Source organism: Poecile atricapillus, chromosome 12, assembly GCF_030490865.1.
Source record: "Poecile atricapillus isolate bPoeAtr1 chromosome 12, bPoeAtr1.hap1, whole genome shotgun sequence".
In the NCBI taxonomy this organism is placed as follows: domain Eukaryota; kingdom Metazoa; phylum Chordata; class Aves; order Passeriformes; family Paridae; genus Poecile; species Poecile atricapillus.
This window is the reverse complement of record NC_081260.1, coordinates 471,961-496,442: the sequence shown is the minus strand read 5'-3', so window position 1 is coordinate 496,442 and position 24,482 is coordinate 471,961. Positions and strand designations below refer to the sequence as shown.

At 34.5% G+C, this 24,482-nt stretch overlaps 1 protein-coding gene across 6 annotated transcripts in view; it reads right to left on the bottom strand.

The window, feature by feature from the left end:
* Positions 1–534: 534 nt before the first annotated feature.
* Positions 535–24,482, bottom strand: part of RPGRIP1L (RPGRIP1 like) — a 42,598-nt gene continuing 18,650 nt past the window's right edge. For 4 of the 6 annotated variants that reach the window (XM_058847480.1, XM_058847479.1, XM_058847477.1 and 1 more), the window contains exons 11-23: positions 23,927–24,033; positions 23,664–23,720; positions 22,389–22,568; positions 21,613–21,730; positions 20,147–20,599; positions 18,977–19,128; positions 17,423–17,506; positions 13,474–13,642; positions 12,286–12,407; positions 9,369–9,552; positions 7,818–7,902; positions 5,746–5,879; positions 535–3,034 (exon numbers count right to left, since the gene is read on the bottom strand). In XM_058847480.1, the coding sequence (XP_058703463.1) occupies positions 2,931–3,034; positions 5,746–5,879; positions 7,818–7,902; positions 9,369–9,552; positions 12,286–12,407; positions 13,474–13,642; positions 17,423–17,506; positions 18,977–19,128; positions 20,147–20,599; positions 21,613–21,730; positions 22,389–22,568; positions 23,664–23,720; positions 23,927–24,033 (1,949 nt within the window). In that variant the 3' untranslated portion in view covers positions 535–2,930. Of the gene's footprint in view, positions 3,035–5,745; positions 5,880–7,817; positions 7,950–9,368; positions 9,553–12,285; positions 12,408–13,473; positions 13,643–17,422; positions 17,507–18,976; positions 19,129–20,146; positions 20,600–21,612; positions 21,731–22,388; positions 22,569–23,663; positions 23,721–23,926; positions 24,034–24,482 lie in introns of those variants that run through there. The other 2 variants (XM_058847482.1, XM_058847483.1) reach the window with 2 other exon arrangements.

The following is a 24,482-nucleotide window of genomic DNA, read 5'->3' as shown; positions in this document are numbered from 1 at the left end:
CAAAATTCTTTCAAATTTCCTCTTCACAATGTTAACAACTCAAGTTCCTATTTTTCTAAATGTACCATGTTTTAGTATAGCAGTATACAGTACAGAGTCCAATGGGTTAACAATTTCCTTATTAGCAGTACCTTCAACCTTATCCTTTTCTCCCTATCAGAATAAAACTGCACAGTTTAAGACTGCACAGAGTTATTCTGAATTGACAACATCCAAGTGACTGTGAAGTGCACCAAGCAGGATGAAAGAAAGAGAAAATGGCAAAGTTGTGACAATGACACTAGTACTGAAGATAATAAAAGGAGACAAAGACAGCATGGCCAAAACTGGAAAAAAAAAAAAGCCAAAAAAAAAGACATGTTAATACTGGATAAATAGTTTTTATTATTATATTTGTTTTAATCTTTGAACTTTATTAAAGGAATGTTCAAGATTCATAGTATTTTTGAAATGTGTTATGCATAGAAACTTCGAATATCCTGAGGCAGGAGGGTCATCGAGTCCAGCTGGATCCACACCCTCCATGCTGTCCCCCTTCCCATCCCCTCCCAGCACACCAGCACCCTGGGGAATGAGTTCTCCCCCAAACCCTACCAGAGCCCACAGAACCTGCAAGATCTGGCTTCTCTGCCTCTTCTAGACTAGCACAACTGAAAGGAGTCTGGGTGGCTCCACTGTACTGGCAATGGCCCTTTAAGTAGCTGCAAATTTCACAGGTCCAGCTACATCAATTTCTTACCTTTATGTATCCTAGAGCTCATCTAGTCCAATCACCCCTTCTGGGCAGGGTCACCTGGAGATGACAGGAACATGTCCAGCTAGGTTTTTGTCTTGAATGTCTCTGGAGAGGGCGACTCCACAACCTCTCATGGAAGCTGTCCCAGTGCTCTGCCACCCTCAATGTAAAGTTCTTCCTCATGTTAAGGTGAAGTTTGGTTGCTTATTACCACTGAAGTGAAAGGCTGTCAGCTTGTGTAGGTATTTATACTTATGAGTAGGTAATCAGAATAACCACTGGTTTATAACAAGCAAAAGAAAGTTTATTAATTTTTTTGGTAGCAATAGGAGGACCATATTTTTGTAACATTTTTTCAAGAATGGTTCAGTTCTTGTGACTTTAATACATATGGAAATAATTCTGCGTTTAACAAGAATGACAGTTTGTCTAAATAGAAAATAGATTATTTTCCAAATCCACAAAAATGTGAAACAAGTAATTGCTAATTGTGTGGAAGACCTGTCTTACACTGCTGCAGCTATCCTTACTCTTAAAATAATCTAAGCCTAATATAAAAAAAAATCCAAACCCAGGAATAAATCATAACAAATTGTTTACCACTGAAATGTACAGAAACATTACCTGAGCAAATAACATTGACAACAGTAACAGCTATTTCTTGTCAACTGCTTCACAAAACTGGATGACAATTAGATGGCATACTGCAAAGCATGAAAATCAACACCAAAATGCTTTGTTATTTTTATTTCTGTGCAAAATGTTAAACGGCTGAAACAAATGACAAACATGCCATCCCTAGAATTAAAAAAAAAAACAAAACAACCAGTTAAATTATTAGATGGTGCATTAAGTGCCAAAGCTGCTCCATGTGCTTAGATCTAGGTTTGGCTTCAATTTGGGTTGAAGTAATGTGTAGAAATGTGTTGTGGCAATAGTTATTTGTGGTTGTATGTATAAGTTTGTCAGTTATACGGTTCATTCTTGTGCTCCCCCCTGTTCCTCCCAAGTTGGTTTGCCCCTAAGAGTTGTATCCTCCACTGAACTGCCCTTCACTGTAAACCCAACCCCTTATTCCTGAACCTTCCCTGCCTGTCACCACAACCCTGCCCCTTGTCCATCATTGTAAACCCTGTCCTTTGTTCTGGATCTTTCCCTGTCAATCCCCTAACCCTTGAGACCCCATTGGCCTGCGTGACTGGTCCTCTCCTCCCCCTCATCCATGTTGGTCCCTGCATTGTAACACCCTCCCTTCGCTTCTCCCTCCTGGATTCCCCATTGGCCATTTGTTCGTACCCTCCCATTGAGTTGCTGCTGTATAAAATCCCGAGCAGAGCTGTGCTCGGGGCTCTTTGGTCCCTGACTCCCTTCAGCAATAAGCCTTTCTCTGCTGGAATCTCACACCGAGAGCCTCTTCCTCCTCCTTTATCCACTCTTTGACTGTGCCTGACAATCCTGCCTGTTGAGCACAAGGCTCAAAGGTTCTGCCTTTGGTTGGCACCGATAAAGTCAAGGTAGTTCCCCACACCTGGCGCAGCTGCTGGTGTGTTTCTCTGAGCTAGCCTGGGTTTCGGCAGAACCCCATCAGAAATACATCTCCTTTTTTCACTTTGTGAACAGTCAGGCATTGGAACAGGTTCTGCACACTAGCTAAGCAGTCCCTGTCCTTCAAGGTTTTCAGACCAGTCTGGATACAGCCCTGAGCAACATGGCCTAACATAATACCTAATCCTGCCGTAACTGACTAAAAACTACCTGAGGTCACTTCTAACACAAATGATTGTATTCTGACAGAGTACCGTGATAGAAGTACTCTTAATAAGAATTTACAAGCATTTCTGTTTGAACGTTCACCACCACTTATCTCCTTAGACAAAATACCCTCAACTGGTATCTGAAAACTTACAAGCAAGCTTGCATTTGAAATCAAACTTTTTTGGAACTAAGTTAAGCTGTGATAACTATCAAGTGTTGAGAGCCTGAAGTATGATTTGGCAAGGACCTTAAAAATAAGAAAACAGACTGAAAAGTGTACAAAACTTAATACCTGGACATAAAGCATCTTTTTCATGTACATTTTACATTAAATACATTAACCCTAAGAATGACAAAGATCTCATTTTTAAGGAACCATCAAGTGAATCTTTACATTGGGAGCAAGAACTTCCATAGGCAAACGTTCCTTTCCTGCCTCCTAATAATTTCTGCATTCCTCATTGACTGAACGCAGTGCATTGAGGGCTTCCACTGTCACTGTGAGCTTTCCAATTACTGCACTGGCATCTTGTGAATCGAAAACTAGAAAGGAAACATCAGAAAACAGCATTACCTATTTAACTTTTGATAATTTTCCTTAGTGTTTGGACAGATTAAAGAGCAACTAACATATGCTAAAATAACTAACTAACTAACTAAACTTGCAGTTCAGGTCCTCAGGGTACTGGAAATTACCACTCTTAGAACTAGGATATACATCAGTAAAAGTATCAGTGTTGAAATTAACTTAAAAAGGAAACTATTGATATAATAATTGTCTATTTAAAATATTTTTTTTCACAATATGTATATAAAGATGTTTCAAATTCTATTAAAGATGTATCTACATACATAGGAATAGTTTTAAATAAAAATACACCAATTAATGCATTTTCTACGCTGTGTATGATGGATGTGTCCAAATCAGGCTTGATAAATCACTCAGCAAACTGTCAATTTCAAGAGCAGACTTCAGGGGATTGTAGCCTTTTTACTTAAAAGATGAGCAGGATAACTGTAGTTAATTATATCCAAAGATAACATTAATTCTATTTTCTCACTTTTTATACTGTTCTTTTATCTCTGAGATACACTGTTAGATGTTTTGACTATAGTATTTTTCATCCATCTTCTTGCTTAGCCATTTAATTCCTCAAATTTCACATAAAACACTTTGACACAATCAGCAGTGGAAGAACAAAATATGAAAAAGATATATGGTTGCAATCATCAAAAAAAATAAAGGAAGTTTGGTATCTAACTTGAGTGACTTTATCTTCATGCGCTAGTGTCCTATGAATTTCCCTGTGTCTAGGGTTATTATTTTTTCTTAAACCAATATCCAACTCAGAGAACGTGTACAGCACTACCTAGGAATTCCGTTTATTGTGTCCTTGCATTTAATTGACATCTGTGTCCAGATCTGAAGAACTGATTCTTCTACAATTATTTCATCCATGAAAATATACAGATACATTCTTTTGCCATGATCTGACATATTTTAACATAAAATTAATTTAAATTCTCTGAAACATCTTAATTTTCAGAAATATGCAAATTTCTGTGTTATGGGTACAATAAAAATCCCCAAAAAACTGTACAGCATATGCAGGAAAGGGAAGAAGTGCAAAAGGGAAAAAGACTAAAAGTATTTCTAGCCCTTATTGTAATTTTCATAGATATAATTAACATAAAGTAAAAATTAGTTTAAATGTTTGATGATTATTACAATACAATACTACAACACTGAATTACTGACTTACTACAATATTGAAGTAGTTGTCATTACATGGTAATGATTGGTTTACAATAACTAGTAATAAAACCCAGTCATTCTGGTCCTAATAATTCTCTCAGATGATGATAAGGAATATTAAGAGTTTTGTGAAAAGTGACTCAAAAATTACGCTTACATAATTAATCAATCTTAGCAAATGGGTATTATGACAGTGGGAGGTATGGTCATAAATTCCAGAACAAAAATCAATTTTCCATAGAGAGATTATAAAACATGTTTTTGGAGGAGCTTTCGTACTTGGAGAAAAGTTATTGGTGGAGAAAAGCTTAAGTTACTGAGCCACAGCAGGAAACACACTAAATCTGCATATTATTTTTCCAGAGTACAGAGATTTGATTCTTAGAATTTTCCTCATCACATTCCTGTAACTGAGTATTTTAGCAACAACATGGATGCAAATCATGCATGATAATGGGAATGGATAGGAAAGCCTATTTCTTTCCCTCATTACTCAGCTCCCCATTGCTCAACGTACAGGAATTAGACACAGCAGTAGAAGTAATAAAGCTACATCTGTCTGGCATTCTGCTGGGGCTCACTAGAACTCTTGCTATTGCAAAAGGCACCTTGTGAACATGAGTGCAACCATTAAACTAGTTCACTTACTGGGAAAGGAGAGTGACTCTTATAACAGAGGTACTTTCAGCTTCTTCACTAAGCTTCACCCCAAGGGGGAAAGAGGATTGAGAGGAAAAGGAAAGGGAAAAGTGCACCATTGACAACCATGTTCCTGCTGCCACGGGGAAAAGGAAATTGAGCAAGGAGAATATTATCCTCATAGTCAACAAAAGGACCAAAAAGCCTTCTTGAGTCTTCTTATCAGTGTTATAAAAATGCATCCTATGACCCCAGGAAATGGAAGATTCCACACTTCTTACTCACATCACCTTGCTGTAATGAGTCACAATCAGTTTGGTCACAGTCTGTTACAGAAGGGTGCTCACTAAAACTGATTCCTAATCAAAACCACCAGTATTTCATATTGTCTCATACATGTTTCATATGGAGGAAACAGACTTGAGGTGCTCGGGGTCATAACGTAATTTCAAATAAAATGCAGATGTTAGTAATACAAAATTGCTGAAAAAAAATTAATACAAAACAAATTTTTATACAAAATACATATTTATTGACCTACCACCTTGAAGTGTGTTGTAGAAAAGAGAGCATTATAGCAGTAGACATGGCTTGAAAGTTCTTAAGTTTTATGAACTGATTTCTATGAGGTCAGGATGCTGTTTGGTTTGGGTTTTTTAAAAAACAGACTTAAAGGAATAACACTAATAGATAGTTTTTGCAGACTTCTGCAAACAAATGTGGAAGGTATTAGATAGTATTAAAGAATTTCTTATTGAAACAATGTCAAACAATTACTTGCACAGTAACGCCTGCAAAGCAGATATTCAATGAATTTTAGGCTACAGAAGCTTAGAAGAAAGTGATCTTTAAAACTTACCATCAATATCTTGCTCAATGATATCTCTTTGCTTCTGAAATATCTCTTTTAAACTGACATAAGCAATCCCAATATCCTCACATTCAAGATCCTGTTCATCTTCTGGGGGGTCACTGACCACTGTAAATTTTAGGCTAAACACACACACACACACAAAAAGGTATTTTATTCTCAAAAATGGTCAAAAATCAAATTACAAATGATAAAAAAAAGAAAAACCACACTATTTTACAAGTTTAAAATGCATAGAGGTGGAAACATTTGGTGTATGGGCATAATCTTTCCATAAATTTTGTTTCTTGGTGGTCTCCTTGCAATGATAAAATGGAAGACTGGACTACTGATGAACTTCTGTCTTCCTATTTATTCAATACTGAACTGAAATTTCAGCACAAGCCAAACCAGACATTCTGATAACTGTAGGAAACAATCTACTTAGTAACACAGGGGACAGTAGTGACATGATGACACATGTAAGAGATTAATGCTTCTGTTCTGAAAAAAAGCTCACTGCTGTTATTTTACTTCATTTTTACCTTAGGTTTGTAAAATATTTAATGTAATTATCTAAGTATTCATAGGGGAAATTGCATCACACAGACCAGCTGTTGTTGCACCGTGTTGAGGAGTCCATCCAGTGCAGGTGGCTCAGGAGCAGCTGCAGGTTGAGCACTGGAGAAGCCCAGCCCAAGGTGAGAGGCTGTGAGCATCCCTTAGCGTAACAAAGGGCCCAGGGACCGATGGCCCAGTCAGACTGGGTTCACTCGGGGACAAGGCAGGAGCTGATGACCCCCAGACTATCCTGTGAGGGTACAAAAGCCCAAGGGGTTCCTTTGTTCCGGGTCCCTCACCTGAGGCTCCAGTTTGAACTGTTATTGTCTTATTTAATTACTGCACCAAAAATTAAATTATTTTAAGGATTGGGACCTCTAAGACTGAGTGATTGGAAACCTAGGCTGGATTTGGTGAGGGCAACTGGTCTTGACTGGGACAGCATGGGGGGGTGTAGCTGCAAAGGGACCTCAGTCCCAGATCAGGTGGTGAAGTGTGACTGCCACAGCGGTCCTAGATTGCTGGACAGGGAAATTTCTTTAGCAACTAAATTATCTGTCAGGAAAAAATAAAAGGAGTATTTTATCCTCATTATTGTTAAATCTTAGTAAAACATGCTTTAGTAGCATATGTTTAGCAACTTTCCTAATATAGATGGCAAAATAAGGGATATGGAATGAAGAGAGATCACTGTCACTCAGAGTGAATCAGTGATTTGTGAGTAAGATTTACATATGACTCTGACACTTCAAATGCAATCAGCAGGTATCCTAATCTCCTGCAAATTAAATGGATCTTTAAATTAATAGTTGTTCAATTTTAATGAAGATTTACATTCAAAAAGAAACAGAATCAAAGTATGTAATTCATTCTCTCCAAGTAATGCACATGGTATCTCAATGAAAAAAAAAAGAACAAATTTACTACTATGAAATGGGACAAGTTTAATTGATACTCTTTCTCATATGTATTCATATAATAGATGTCTGCTACATATATATATATATATATATATATATATATATATATATACCTTTTTTTTTGTTTTTTTTTTTAATTATGGGGCCAAGGAACACTTCCTGTGTTCTTAAGTTCTACTTATAGTATTCTGAATTTAAAAAGCAACAAATGTACTACTCTACCATCACAGAGATATGTGCTTTTCAAATTCATTACTGATAGACTACTGATGATAGAATATAGAAACTCTCTTTTGCAAAACAAAGTTGTTAAAAAAAAAAAACACCAATGAAACAATTTCCCTGAAAAACTAAACTACAGATTTAAATAAACATTAGATGAGTATGCAATATTCCATTCCATATGCACCTATTCAGAGAAGTAGTAAGACCAGCAGCCACATCAGAATGCATGCATCATTCCTAGCTGAAACATTTTTCTTTTCCTGTTAGTTATGTATTTATCTACTTAGGGTTACCTTGTCAGTAAAGACAAACAGAAAGGCAAACCATGAGCATTTACAAAGACCTATAACAGTGGTTTTCAGCATTAATCTGTACCTGTCAGCAGGTAGATCTGGCTTTAGAAGAATTGACTTGAGATACTCTCTTTCTGCATGATTATCTTCCTTATCAACATTTATCACTGCAAAGCAAATAAATTAATAAAACTGGCTATAATTTGGTTTTCACCTATTAGAAGAAAGAACACGAAGAAAAGAACAAAGAAAAATAAGCGTTTATTTCCTCTTCTTTTCTACGGAAAAACAACTTTAGAATCATGTGATCTAATGAATACTGTCAAAAAGATGTAAGCAGCATCTAAGCATGTCACAGAGCTGCTGCTTTCTATTAATGGCAATAGCAGCTATGATTTTAAAAGCCAGGAGTCTTTACTGCTTTGTATTAGAAGTGATTTACTGTATTTTCTTCCACTAAGGAAGCTAGAGATAGTGAGAATGTATGGCAAAGTGCTTATCCTTTTTGACAGCCTCAGTAATTTAGTCCTCATTTCCTGCCACAGTATTTCAATATGAGAAATCTTCAGACCAATGGATCGGAGAAAATCTGCCATCTATATTTCCTCTCAAGTGGGCAATGCCAGCATAGCCCATACCAGCATAGTGGTTAATGTGACATTTCCAATTCCTTTCAGTCTTCAGCTACACATGGAACAATCCAATAGTTTGAGTAAGAGAAGGATCTAAATGAATGAATTCTTTGGCAAATTGCATTCTAAAATCAGGTTTGTAGATGGTAGCAATTTTAAAGATCTCACTGAGACATCATTTCTGCAAAACCACTTTTATGTAATAATTTTTAAAAGAATGCTTAATTTGAATGTCTGTATTAAGGGTTTGTCAGAAATAGCAAACTGATTCCCCTACTTCAGAATATGCTCAGCTAAAAGTCCAAGACTGAAGCACTCAGGCTGAATCTTAAATAAAATAAAATCTTACCAGGAAGGAAAAAGTTAATGAATAATTGAAATATGATGAAATAGCTGGGAAAATAATTAACAAGAGAATAATAAATTATTACAATTGTTCTATGTATGCCATTAGTGTAAATATAAAATACTAATTTGCAATGTATTAGCATGAAACATGGATGAATCTGTTCCCCTATTAAAAAAGTTATCATTAAAGGAACACTGAGTATTTGCAAATAGTGACGAATTCTAATTACGTATTCTCTCTTTTCAATTGTGTTTTAGATGTACAGGTTAGAATGTTTTTATTTTGCTGTATCATCATGTACCAATAGAAAAATTATCATCATGCTCTTATAAAAAGAATATATAGATTTTAGTTATGTATAGTCTAATTTTGAAATTTATACACTACCAACATATTTAAATCTGTTGTGATGTTACCATTTTATATACCAACCTCCTTCAGCATTTCATTTTATGCTTGATAATTGCATACTTACCTCATTTCTTTAAAATCACTTTTAGTATTTCCCAGAATATCTAGAAAATAGGCACATAGAGTCGGAACATGGAGAAATGCAGCTATAATATATAGGAAGTAGGATTTATTGCAGGTATTTTCACAAGACAGAATTTAAGAGAATAACCAAGCCTGGTCAGGAATACATCAGACTTACCAGTGCTATAGTTATAGTGAATCCTCTGACCACCTGTTGGTTTTGGAAGAGACAGTGGGGTCTCCTCTGCAAGGAAATTGTTTAATCTGCATTCTACAAACAGCTGCTGTATTGTTTCATCTGCTGTAATTCGTGACTCAGTAAGACAGAGTGATGTAATTTTAATCCAGATTTTTTCAACTTCCTATTTAAAAAGAAAATATGAACATAGCACAAATTATTTTTTGTTTCTATAAGTGTTAACATAAAACAAACATACATATATATATGTAAATAATTGGCTTTTTTATACAATTAATACTGATTGATTAACATACACAAAATGAGAATCTAAAGCTCCGGGGTTTGTAGCTAAGACTGTTGTTGCAAGAGATACTGATTGCCATTCAATGTTTAAAATATTTTTGCAGTAGTCATAGTTATAGTCTGCTGGTTATCTTTATGTAAAAATACTATCTGAATCACAAAATTAAGCTGTCATAATTTTTACCTACACAGTAAAGTGATCCTGTAACTGCTTAAAATACTGCCAGTAATACAAGGTACTGAAGTTTTCCAAATAAAGAGTTGTTAGTACCTACGGCAGACTATACTACAAACAGTTCAATAAAAACCCATCAAATCACAAAATTCTTAGGCATGTAAAATAATGATGTATTTTTAAAGAATTCAGCTTCATATAGTGAACTTCCCTAATGATAATAAAAGTAATATCCAAATTGTTCTTCACCAGAGCCTTTTCTTACTATCTTTAACTGAAATGACATTTTTCTGTTCTTTATATGAAATTGTTTCATACTGTTCTGCAGTCTGGAATATTTATGTACAGATAAATTTTAATAAGTTTTATTTAAGTCAGCATGTTGGACTCAAGAGTCACAATTATTTCTCGAAGTTACTCTGGGAAGAAAGAAGAAAGAAAAGCCAATGTGGTTTCAAAGCTGGAATATGTAGGTGAGCATTCAATGATGATATTCTTCAAAGAGCAAACAGAACACACTGGATATAGAAATGTTGATTTTTTTTTTTTACTTATTTGTTTTCAGTATATTACTCTCCCTTCATAACTTTATTAAAAATATTTCTTCTATATGGAAATATTTTGAAGATTTTTATTTCTCAACTTAAATCACTTGAAGTACTAAATCACATTCAAAAGATGAGTTTTCTATATTCAGTCAGAACTCCAAGTTAATGTTCTTATTTAATATGGAGATAGATTACATTTTGCTGAGCAAATGATAGAATTAATCAAAATGAAAAGCAATGTATCCTATTGTGAAAATATCCACCATACAGAACAATTTCCATTGCTGTCAAGTCCTTTCAGTATTTCATGATGTAATTTTACCCCCTCCTTTCAAAAGACTTTTCCTTTTATTATGTATTATTTTATTATGTATCCTATGACACTTTAACTGCAAATCCAAATCTGGATAAATATTTCAATAAGGTTCTTTCACTATTCAGAAGGTTAATGGAAATTTTACAGAAAAAATTCCACACTGTTCTGTCTCTACTAATATAGGTACACGGCTTTAGCAAATTTTTTTTCCTAAAATCTAGTAAGTTAAATGGATACCAAATGTTATTAAAAGTGATGGTCTTTGACCTGAATATACTTTTCATATTCAAATTTATAAATGAAATGAAATGAAGTATTTTATGATCAATCATACATCATAGACAAGAAGCAAAAATAAAGAAGCAACTGGTACAGCTTGATACTGGAAAATCTGTTAGATATGCCTTATAATTAATATATCTAAGAAATAACCATGAACTGTCTAATCTGTAATATACAAAAAAATCCCCAGTACGATCTTAAATGACTCAAACAGTCTGGTATACAATTCAGATTTATAAGATAATTAGCACAATGATGTCCAAAAATTACAAAATTTATTTACAGTATTTGAGTACCAGTAGGATAATTATCTCAAAAGATAAAAGGCAATGATTTCTGATCTTTAATAAACAACAAAAAATAATAGCAATTTTGACATGCTGTATTCTGTAATCAACCCAAGTATTCAAGTAAAGTAATGCATATTTTTAAAATCCAACTTTTATCACATGGTGCCTTAATAGTGTGTAGCTTTTACTGTTTTTATCTACCATTCACAAACATGCACATTGCTACCGAAGAACAGTTCAATGGAAGGACATAGAAACTGATGAACCTGAAATGAATCTACATACAAAATCCTCTCAGAATTGTTCTTAAATAATTTTGATAAAATAAAATAAAGGATGACTAGAAAGGTATAGAGTAACTGTATTATCGTTTGACTTAAGAGTGATTACTAATATTCATTTTAGTTCTCAAAATTACAGGTGAATTTTTTTTAACATTTTACATATAAATAATGCAGTCTTCAAAAGTACCTTCTGTATCTTTCTGAAGAACCTATAAGTGACAGCGTTTCTACATACCTACTGAGCTGAAGACATGCAATTTCTTTAAGAAGTACTTTCTACAGATTAAAAAAAAAAGCAGTATTTCTTATACATGTTTCTTATTGCTAGTTACTTTGTAAGATACCACATAGCCTTGAAAAGAGCACTTCAAAAAATAAAACTTCCTCTAGGATATTACATCGCAGAACATTAAAGCCTGTTAATTTTAAGTACTAGTTTTATGGTTAAGATTGTTCGGCCAATGTTAGATCTAAAAGTGTGAAATATTATTTTTTTTGAGAACTATCCTATTGAAATACTGTTCAAAGTAAATTTTCCAAATTTGTATTATGCTGTGCTACTTTGTATATATGACTTCAAGCCCTGAATTGCTGATTTTAAGAATAAGTCAAGAGATTTTGTATAGTACATGTACAGTTTCATTGAAAACTGATGTTAGATATAGCAAAGATACTCTTAGGGGACATTAGGCTTAAAATATTTTTCTTAGTCTTACCAAATAATTGCCATGTACACTCTGACTCAGCTGTTTAATATTTGTGGATACTGGACTTGAAATGATACAGTCATCACTGTCAGTTTTTATTGATTCAACAGCATCATCTTGATTATCTTGATCTATAAACAAACAAACAAACAGACACAGGTAACACTTGCTATATTTTAGACCACCTCAGACTGAATAAGAAATCTGATAGCAATGAATTTCCTTTTCTAATATAAAAAGAGTAAGTGCCAGGTAAATGTTCTTTTCCTTGAAGAACATTAACACTGTGAATCAATGATCTTTACAGTCATCTAATCTGTATTTTTTCTGGTGTGTTAAAAAAAATAGTGATGTTTTCCAGACACAAGCTGGCAAATAAAGTAAGTCCTGTAACAAATTAAGTATGCACAACTGTTAGCTTTAGTTAAGAATATGGCCCGAATTTGTGGATTTTCTCTGACTTCCTTCAACACTATGCATACATAAAAGAAGAATGCACTTTTTTACTTTATTAAAAAATAGTTCTGTATTCAGGTGCATTATTTTCTGGAATATTCTAGAGCATTTTTTTCCATGAAGGAAATGATAAAGACAGCTGGTATTCAAAATCAACATTCAACAAGTTTTTCCAATCTTTCTAATGAATTCTTATGCTAAAGCTGCGGAGAACTAAACAAAAGTTTAGCATTCTTCTTCTGCTTTTATTTTAAACTTGGAATCATGGACTTGGTTATTGCCCTAATAAACAGTTTAAGTTCGGAGGTGGAACAGGATGACTTGGCTTTTATAATCTTTAAGTAAATCTAACAACTTTGTGGCACATAAGTGATATGGCATACTAGCCCTCTCACTGTCTGAAAGGATGCCAGTATCAGCACTGGCTGTTATCTGCAGACAAAAAGAGCATACTCATTAAAATAGCCTTTGGAACAGCATAGTTCTAAGGGAGAACCTGAAGACATTTAAAATAGAAACCAGGTTTCCTTTAATATTGTACAAATCTAAGTTATATATTAGATTTTTGCAATCAATTACAATATGGTTTCCATCTGGGAAGAAAACACACCCACCACCCAGCTTCAAGTGCAAAGTACACCAGAATATAATTTATGTCATGAAGTTTCTCATAATGAGGCAGCTTCCACTAGTAGACAGATTTTTTCAGAAAATACAGCTACTTATTAATATGAATTCTACCTTCTGGTTGCAATTCTTCAATTATTTCTGTTTCATCTCTAGAAGTAATCAATGTTTGGTCAGCCAACTGCTCCTCTGACAGATGAGAGAGTTCTTTTTCCTGCTGAATTTCTTCAGCCATCTCCTTCGCTTTGTCACCTGACACCTGTTTAGCCTCCTGTACCACATGCTACAGAAAAAGATAAACTTTCAGTCTTTATAGAACTCCTTGAATAGCAGAAGTTACTAAAGTTCAAAACTTGAAGAGTTACGGCCTATGTTCATTATCCAGAGCCTTTTAACAATTGCTTATTATTGCTTATGCAGTGCAGGAAACAATGTCAACTGCTGTAACGTATAATTCATATACAGCAGAAAGACATTTATCTAACTGTATTTGTGAAAACATAACTATTATAATAATTTTGTACCTGTCAACATATATTCAGCCTGTTTGATTTCCAGATTAATTTATATTTCATCTTTTTCTGTAAGTTCTACAAGACTCAGTCAAAAAAACCCAAAACACACAGAAAACACCACCACCATTTTTCTAACTTAAATTATACAGTATTTTCTGTCTCAAAAGTAATATAATATAAAAAAATAATCAGCTCTGCTACACAGTATAAACATGTTATCTAAGGTAAAATATCTTAAATACACAACGTATTCTGAAGTAATCTTACTATTTTCCTTCTCTTTGAGTTCAATTACATAAAATAATACCTCATCAGTGGATACTGCATTACAGACAAGGCACCTTCCATGTAAACTTGCAGTGCTTCATTACCTATGCATTATTTATTATCCAACAGTTCTCCTGTAGGACTGAATTTTTCACAGAGGCACTGATGCCTCACCTCCCACCCTCAGAATCCATGAAAAAGCTTTCAGCTGTCCACAGAACATCTGAGTTTTTCAAAACTGGACCTGAAGAATTATTTTTGTTCCAACACCTTTGGAGCCACACAAAGAAAAGCAACGCTAACAAACACAATAGAGTCTTGTTCTATAAATCAAGGTTATCCTAGAAGTTTTCAAGTCATAGAAAACTGACTTTATGTGTCTTATGTTCCTTTTTGTTACAGATGTGTCATAACCATTGTGTTTTACACAATGTTTGGCCACTCTTCTTAATTCCTTCAGTGACAAGAGTTACACTTTGTGGATGAAAGTTTCCAAGAGAACAGTTTTTGCTTATTCTAATTGACCAACACCACCCGATATGGTCAGAGAGAGACTCTTCTCAAGCAAAGCCCCAGACGAGTGTTGAAGCAGTAAAGTAAAAGGAAAATAAGAGCCAGTGATTAAATACTGTGTTATACCACTAGAAACTATAGTATACCAATAGAAACTACAGTTTGCCAATCTGCCACAATTTACTTTTACAACCAATTGGGCCAATACAATAATTAATACTTTTCTTCTCCTCTAAATGCTACATAATGTGGTGGTGCATCCCTCCTACATCATCTGCAAGTACATCATCCTCAGTGCTCTACTCTGTGATCTCAGACACACTTTAAAAGCCTTGACCAGCTGAGAACCAGCTCAGCAGTGAAGTGTCTCTTGACCCTGACAGGTAAATTGTGAGGCATCACCAGATTGTACCAGGAGCTCTGGCATGATGTAAATGGGCACAATCAGAAACATCAGCTGCCTAACCAAGATGGGAAACAAAGCATAAGCAACTGTCCTTTTCAGCCTTGGTAAACCATTTACCTGAATTGTAGCTCCAGAGTAATGGTATCATTGCTGTTGCACTTTGGGGAAAAAACACCAGGAGCAATTGACTTGGGCTTTGGCCAGGAGGGAAACTGGTGACCAACAATCATCTTGCAACCCTATAAACAGCAGTCCTGAGTGAGACCCTTTGAGCTCTCCTGAACAGCAGCAGCTCCACTACACTGCCCACTCCGAGTGGGACCTCTCAGAGCTTGCAAATCCTCAAGTTTGCAATATCTGAAAGACTGTCACTGACAACGAGGCCTGGGCTGATACCACACATCTCCACCTTCTTCGAGGTGTAAGCCTTGCCAGCTGGGAAATGGAAAGGGATTTGATATGAGTATTTCACTGAACCCAAGAAGAACTTTTGATAGCTAAATTTACACATATTGGCCTGCACATAATTTTACCTGTGTGCATGTGAATTGATTTTGGTATGAATGTTACTATCTCAAATCTGTAGTTAAGTCATTATTATAATTGTAGTGAACCCTATGAAACTGCATTTTAAATGTTAACGTACTTCCATATTATTTTCAAATATAGAACCCTAAGTGTGGAGGAAGCCCAGTCTGAATAAAACAAGGGGAAGCCTTTAATATACAGTAGACAATTAATATATAAAAGTAGGTACAGATTTACTGGTGGAAAAGCATTTGGACAGGAAATTATGTCCTCCTTTGCCTCCCTGCATTAGCATCACTGATTCTATCTTCTGCTAGAGCTTCCTATGTATGAGGCTGGACCACTCTTACAATTAGTTTGGATGAATCAAACCATTCATCCCACTTTTAAGTGAGTCTCCTTTTCTATTTACTTTGGCATGTATCACATTGATATGAACTTTTATTAAGAACTAGATTGATTCTCTGCTATTCAGAAAATGAACTGGAAAATGAATCAGGCTTCCCATTTTAATCTGTCGAACTTCTGTTTTTCTTGCGTGGACACTTTCTTGCCCTTTCCTCACAAGACTTAGACGTCAGAGAAGCGGTTCCATTACTTAGGCTTAATAGTCCTTTTGTCTTTAAACAGACAATGAGACTTAGATTTTTAAAACAGCTAGAGGAGCTGCCAACCCAGCAATAAAGCCTTATGATGAGAGCAAGCAGGTGTCTCACTTAGAAAATCCTAGTTTGTGAAAATTGTCAAACTTTGAGAAGTTACTATTTGGATAGCTGAAGATATTTTGTGTGTTTAACTATCCGGCTAACATCTTAGTTTTTCATATCTAAGCTCTCAAAAGATTATATTCACCAACATTTGACTTTTTGTTTTTTAAAGACAGTAAATGCAACAGATTGACTTAATTCTTATTTCCAGTCTATACTGTATAGCTCTCAACGAAGTTCTAGTCATAGTAAACTAAACAGTAACAGAACCTGTTAATTGAAAAGATGTTAACTTTTCAAAGAATAAATCCAATCAAGTAATTTATGAAAGGAAAAAAACCCCACAACTAGTTCTTAATTAATGCAATATTATTATTATAATTATATATAATATATAAACATAACCTTTTATAATTGCCTGTTGAAGAACCTACCTTTACTTACTGGAATTTACTTAAAAGACTAACCACAACCTATTCTTAATTCTCTGAATGTGAATTATTTCAGAGGAAAATTTACAAAATGCAGCAAATACATTTGATTTAGCTCCATGCAGACTCTCTTAAGACTCTGTAAGGCTGTACAGATGACAGTGTATCCCAAGTTAAGAAGTATAATTATTTTCAGAATAATTATACTCAAAATAATTCAGAATGTGTGCAATCTCAGCTGATAAACTTCATTTTAGAGGTGACTCTGAACTGTGTCAAATTATGTATCTCATTATCCCAACACTCAGGATCTATTTGGATCAAGCTGGTTTCTATAGAGCCATTTATATGCAGTGCAGGTGGTACACTGTAGAAAGACACTTGAATAATGCAGAGAGCTGAGAAACACAGTGCAGAGTGAGTTGATTGGTCCTCTTAGAATCTGCCCTAAGCCAGCAGAAATTGAAGCTTGTAAACTATGGAGGACATCAAGCAGTTCTGAGGGAGTCACACAAATACCACTGCGTCCCCCACCTATATGCAGTACTACGCTATCATTCATTGCCTGGGACATCCCAGTATTGTGCTGCTAAAATAATCCAGTGTTCTTGATTATTAGTTCTACAAATTGCCCATATGAAGCCGTAAGCAGCCTTTCATGCTTCAACATTCATAACAAAAATACTCAGAACTTACTGACATCTGTATTGTACTAAGATCCAGAAAAGAGACTCTCTTGTGTGCTTGAGCTGCACGCTGCTTCATTTTGAGTGTTGGTGTCTGTAATAAACAAATATATTGAAGGGCACTTATTGCCATCTTATTTTACAGTAAATTATGAGGAACTCTAATATTTTTCAAAGCCAAATCTAATGGCACTAAATTCAATTCTAATCAGACATAATTCAACAGAATTCATACACAACATACTTCTCTGATTACATCATGGAACCCATGGAGATATTATCTAACACATAAATTTACTATATGGAATAATATAAAAATTTGAGTTATTCCAGATACAGTATTTTAAACACCTTAGCTTACAAAAAAGCCCACTAAAACCTCCAGTATTTTAATTTATACATTTCAACCTGTTTGCTTTTATTTCTTAAACAACTATTAAAGATGTCTGAAAGTTCCTTCTTTTTCTGTGGCCCTTATTTAAATGTGATTGTACAGTGAATTATATTGTCAAAATTCTCTTCAATATCCAGCTAAAAAACCCAGCAAAAAACTAATGTGAAGGAATCTCAATCTCCATCTCATAATTTTCCAGTGTTAAGAACTACTTCAATACCTTTTTTGAAAAACTGCTTCATCCATTCTGTGTATCTAACATCCAGCTGGTTTAAAATTCATAAGGCACTCACAGCTCAAGAAAATGAAATATAATGTCAAATGTTCTAGTGACAACTTCAGTAAAAATAAATAACTAAGTTTGAGACTTTGCCTCTTCGGGTAAGGTATAATTCAACTGGTTCTTGATCTCTTTTATATGAAAAACTGCTAATGTATTTTCTGGTTCAAGAACCTTTATTACACTTTCAATGTATCAAGACTTGACCTAAGCTATTTGAACTCAAAATAGAAAGAATTAAAGAGTTAATTTTATCAAAACTATCACAGAATCATAAAATGGCTTGGATTGAAAGGGAATTTAAAATTTAGTCCCAAAATCCTTGCCATGGGGAGGGACGCCACCTTCCACTAGACAAGCTGCTCCAATCCCTGTCCAATCTGGCCTTGGATACTTCCAGGGATGGGGCAGCCCCAGCTTCTCTGGGAAACCTGTTCCAGTCAAAGGAATGGCTGGAGCAATGTCAGGAGCGCGATACGCTGGACATCAGAACAGATTCTCTCCACAGAGGATGGGCACCAAACAAGCACCCCAGGGAATGGTCATAGCCCCAAGGCTGCCAGACCTCCAGGAGCATTTGGAAAATGTTCTCAGGCACAGAATGAGATTGTTGGGGTGTCTGTGCAGGGCCAGGAGTTTGACTCAATTATTCTGATGGGTGCCTTCTAACTCAGCCTATTCTATGATTCTACGAAGAATTTCTGTCTTCTAATCTAAACCTACTTTCTTTGAGTTTGAAGTCATTCCCTCTTGTCCTATGCCCTTGTAAAAAGCCTCTCTCCACCATTCTTGTAGGCTTCCTCAGGTATTGGAAGGCTGCAATTGGGTCACCCTGAAGCTTCTCTTCTCCATGAAGTAATTCACTCTATCAAGTACAGACCCAAACATACCTTGGATGGTTGTTCATGCTCTCTAAAACTGGGCGTTATATATCCCAGAGCCTTTGACCTCTGTTTGTAGGGAATAATTGCCTGGTCCATAGGAACCTGCAACCTGATCCAGTATTCTACGGTACCATAATTTTGAATGTGTCCTGTTTTCCCTAAGGAATAAAAAGGGGATTGCATTAATTTTCTTTTCAACATTAAGGTATGTTACTCAAAAGCTAGGAAAAATCACAAATTAAAGATTGTGCCTATGCATTACGCCAGCGCTTGTGATGTGAAATCTGTTTTATGTTAGAAACAAGAACAACTCCCAGGCTCCCCTTGTATGATCCAAAATAAACACATGACCATTTTTTCCTACTTCTGTATTTACTACAGGGTCAAAGCAAAGTTCAATATTTTTATCTCTTAAAGGTAAATAAAGGTTAGGACAGTTTTGTATGCTAACAGTTAGAAGCGTCCCAAAAAGAGGTGTGCAATTTAAATTACTGGCAAAAATGCCACTTTACAATGCCTTATTAAACCAGATTCTTTACAGCAGTGGCCAGTTAAGAGATCACTGAATATGCTGATCTGGCAGAACGTTTCTGGAAGAATATTCAATACTTCTTAGAAGTGTCTTGTCCAGAATACCTTAAAATTATTTTAATATAATGAATATGAAAGTGCCTAGAATAATGCACAAAACATAAATAAACACCCTCCTAGATTATGCTATTATATTAAATATTATTAACCATAATCACCATAATTTGTACCTTTTTCACTATTATATGGTGACCTTTGTCTTATCAGTTTAGATTACATAATTTCTTCCTTTGGTTATTGATAAGGAACGAGAGGATATACTTATGACATTCAGGTCAGATATAAAGCATTGATGTTTGATATGGGCGAAGTGGGGTGCCTCCTGTTTTGGGTTTTTTCCCCTTTTACCCTGAGGTTATAAGCCATTATGGGTAAAATTGCACCCATCCCAGCTTTCTACAAGTGTTGGCAGAATCACAAGAACATGCTGCAAATTCAACAGAAAATAGTATTCTTGTAAACACTTCTCTTTTTCCTTTTGAAAGAGTAATGTACAAATTCATTTTTAGTCAAATATGCATTATTTATCACTTGCAATATAATGATACATAATCAAACAGAATACTTTGTGATATTATTAACTACCAACTAAATTTGCTGTGTTGTAGATCTTGCCATCGTTTTCCAAAATTTCCTGGAACTTAAGTTGACAAGAAGCAATTGTTTCATAATCTATGCCATACGCACGATGAACCTCAAATGTGATGTTGTTTTCCTGTATATAGTGGAAGAAGCTGTCATCAGACTGCACAAGAAACTGAGAAGTGAAGTCATATGATGGGGCGTTCCCATAAACTACTGGGGTTATCTGAAGTTCAAAGTCGTAGAATGCATAAGTACAAAAGGTTGCAGGCTCCAAGTCACCAAAAGCGTGCATAGCTTCAGAAGAGAAGATCACTTTGCTGATATGAATTTCAAAAAGGTTCTCTCCTCTTTCTAAATTAACAGTTTCAACAAATCCATCCACTGGATCACTTGGCAATACTTCTGGTCTGGACTTAAGTGGTTTTGTATCATAGACAACGTCTCTTAGTTGGGCTGCAATAGATAAAATAGAGCTATAATATGATTGTCTTTTTAAAAATTTGAATAAAATTAATGACTGAGAAGAAAGGATAAAAGCATAATTCAATTATATTAACAATATTACTTTTGTAAAGGCATTACCAAGAAGAATTCATACACTGAATGCCCACTGAGCACACTGACAACAATCAGGAGTATTTCCTCAATGGAGCTGCCTCAGTATACATAGACACAGGACCCTAACAGTTATTATCAAGTTATAAGGGAGTTAAAAAGCAAAAAATTCAGAAGTCTTATGCAATACTCCAGGGTAAGTATCATTATGCAAATGTAACAGAGATTTAAACACTTATTTAAAGATTATTTATTAAGATGTTTATTAAATTTGCCAGAGAAAGAAATAATACTAATAATACTAATAATTCTAAGAAATCAAAATACGTGCTTACAGAATTAGGACATAAACCATGATGCAGTAGATGCAACTTGGAGAGAAAATGTGAAAATTGTTTCAACATAAGTGCTTGTAAAATACCCTGTTTGAAGCTTCTTATGCACCTTTTCCACAATGAAGTCATGAAAAAGTACTTGAAATTCATCCTGTTTAAATACTGTGTCAGTATATTATAACAAGACTTGAGGGATTTTAGTAACAAAGTGATTCTGTAATGATAGTACTGCAAAGTAAAAGGTTGACCATAAAAGCATGTTTTATTTAAAAAAAAACCCACAAGTTTGGTAATTTTATTCTTATTCAGAAATAGCTGCAGTATAAAAAACACTTTGCTGGATTTGGTTTAATTAATAACTATCATTATTAATATAATATAAGTCAATGAAAATGAACTGGAATATATACCTTTCCATGAAAGAACTGACCTCTCTACTGGTTTTAGGAATGGAAAAGTGCTTCAACTGGAGAACAAATTTACAACAGTAATTTGAAAGAGATAAAATATATAAAAAAAATTAGTTAAGAATATAACAGATACATATAAAAAAGATATATATATATTTAAAGATACCTTCTAGTTTTCTGATACGTGCAGCTTTAATATCAAGAAGATGGGTATACTGTTCCAGTTTTAACTCATAGTCTTTCTGTAGACTTTCCATCTTTCTTGTCATTGTTTCTACCTCAGTCTGAAAAAAATTGCATGTAAAAAGAACTTCTGCGGATTGTCTGCATTGATGTTGCACATGCTTTTGGCTACAAGTTAAAATACAGTTAGATTTGAGGAAAGAACATTTAGAGTATGCAAAAATAGCAGCAGTTTTTCATTTACCAATACAACAAATCAGTTCTAATTTCAGCAAAATCTAAAAACATCATGAGGAAAAACAGAGTAGCTTTTGTTTTAGGACAATATACCTAATAGTTTATTTAAAGATTTAGTTATTTTAAATGCTAATTATTTGAATGAAAAGTCAAAATATAATCTGCAATACTCCAGCAGTGGAAGTAGAAAGAAGACAGTGAAAGCAGAGTGGTATGGAAAAGGAAGCTTATTTGATAAGCACATTTACTATCTTACCTGTGAAGACCTGGTAGGACCTCAGAGATAACCCCAAGAAGGAACAGTCTGAGGGTTAGGGGCAGGATGAGCTGAAAGTTTACAGTCACTTGGATCTCACGTTTTTTAAACCAAATGTTCAGCAACAGCAGATTTTATGTTTGGTTCTCTATGCACAGGCTGGCCTTGTTGCTGAATTTGCAAGTCTTAATTATTACAAGTGTCAGAGCTACGAAGGTTAAAATGTTATTATCAGGTTATTTTCCACTGTGAGTAGAGCTTAGTACCTGGTAATCTTTGCTAATTTTGTGCTGCACAAGTAACAAATTCCTTGTCTTTTCAAGTTCTTGCACTGTTTCCGCATGTGCTAACTGCAGCTCCTGCATGGAGTACTCTGTATCTTTATGGATATCATCTTCCACTTTTTCCAAGAACAGAAGGTCCACATTCTTCTGTTGCTTTTGGTCCTGGAGCACATTTGAAAAAATTGCTAGAAAAGACTTTTGTAAAAGATTTGCATGTATTTGTGCTTGGCTAAATGCAACACTGGAATATACTTTCGGTACAACAGTGAGACAGCAAGCAGAACTTCATAAACTTAAGCACATGGTAACACAAAACCAGGAATGAGCTGGACTAGAACATGTCAGGATTGTTTTCGGCAAAGTAACCTCATGATTATCAGAAACCAATTAAAATATATGAGATATTCTGAAGCAATCACTCCTGTCTATCCAATGAAAATACAAAAATATACATTTTCCTTTCTTATAATTAATAATCCTGCCTCCATAAATGTACAAACCCTAAATTATTATTCTCAAGTCTACATTCTTTCTGTTATTAATACTGGGGAGATAATTTTCATTGAGGTTTATTTATTTTTTTTTCTTTCTGTTTTTTTTTTTTGTTCACTGATTTCTTCCACTCACTCCAATTTCAATTTGTGCAAGAAAAAAAAATAATAGAGTATTTTCTGAGTATTCTTGTTTTTCTGTTTTAATAAACAAAGAGAAGTTGCTAAGCACTGCTATACCACATATTGGAACTTCCATGCTTATGGTACACTTGCATCAATTACAGAATTAATAAACAAAATTGGTTTTTGTAAACATTATAAGGATAAAAAGATGCCATGATAAATCATTTAACTGAGAAAAACTAAGCTTTTTTAAAATGGCTGTTAATCTCATTTAATTAACTTTTGATGTTATAACGAATTATTTACATAAATTAAGATTTAATTCTGGCAATTTTTTCATCTTCCCTTCTGATTAACTGTAAGTAAAAAATGACAAAGCACACATTTGAGCTTGAGGCATTAAATACTAAAAGATGCTCAAATAATTCAGTTCTTGAAAATCCAGGAGTGTAGAAAGAATATAATGGTCAGCCAAGGGTTTAACAAAGAAGATAAAACTCAGCAAACCCAACAAACAAACAAAAACCTCTCACACAAACAAGAAAATTAGAGAATACAGAATACAGAATTCTAGAATGGATTGGGTTGAAAGGGATGCAAAATATCATCTAGTTCCAACCCCTCATTCTTTGTAAGTTACCTTTATAAGCAATAGGTTTTCATTGAGTTCTGCCACACCAACATCACTTCCCTGAAACTTAACGGAAAGGTGTTATCAGATGTGAATCGAAGAAATTGATTCAGAATAATAAGGTACATTCTCACTAGACATGATATTTTGCTTGATAGCATGAATAACTGAACATTTATTTTTCTAGATTCTTTGACTTTCAAGAAGTATCTGCACTATGTATAAAACATAGAGGGTTTTTTTCTCATATTTGAAACAAAAATATAGCTCACCTTGGTCAAAAACTTCACTTGATTTTTCAGATCATCTACTTGCTGCTTTTGTTCCAGGTAGCGTAACTGCAGGTCTTTGTTGTCTTGCATAAGCTTTTCCTTTTGGTCTTGATTATAGAAGAACAAAATATTACACTTAATTAAACATAGTTAAAAAAATTACAGGCTTGATTTTTTCATATTAATACACACATGAAAATGTCATGGCAAAATGCAGAAATTAATGTATTTGGTATGGGGAAATTTTCGTGTCCTTGTTCTAGTTAGGACAGGGTTAATTTTTGCAACACATCAACTTTTACTGACACAATAAATACTTCTCTATTAAGACAGCCATAAAAAATTGTACTTAGTAAATAGTATACTCTGTAAAATAGTACTGTAACTAAGAACAACAAATGCAGCAATGCATGAGATTTTATTCATGTAAAATAAAAATTATTTAGACATAACTAAGTAAATGCATACACTGTATGAATTTATGAGATGAGCGACAAGAATCCTTGCTATAGTAATTGCTTGAACTTAGATTTTGTACTAATTTATCTCAGTGTTT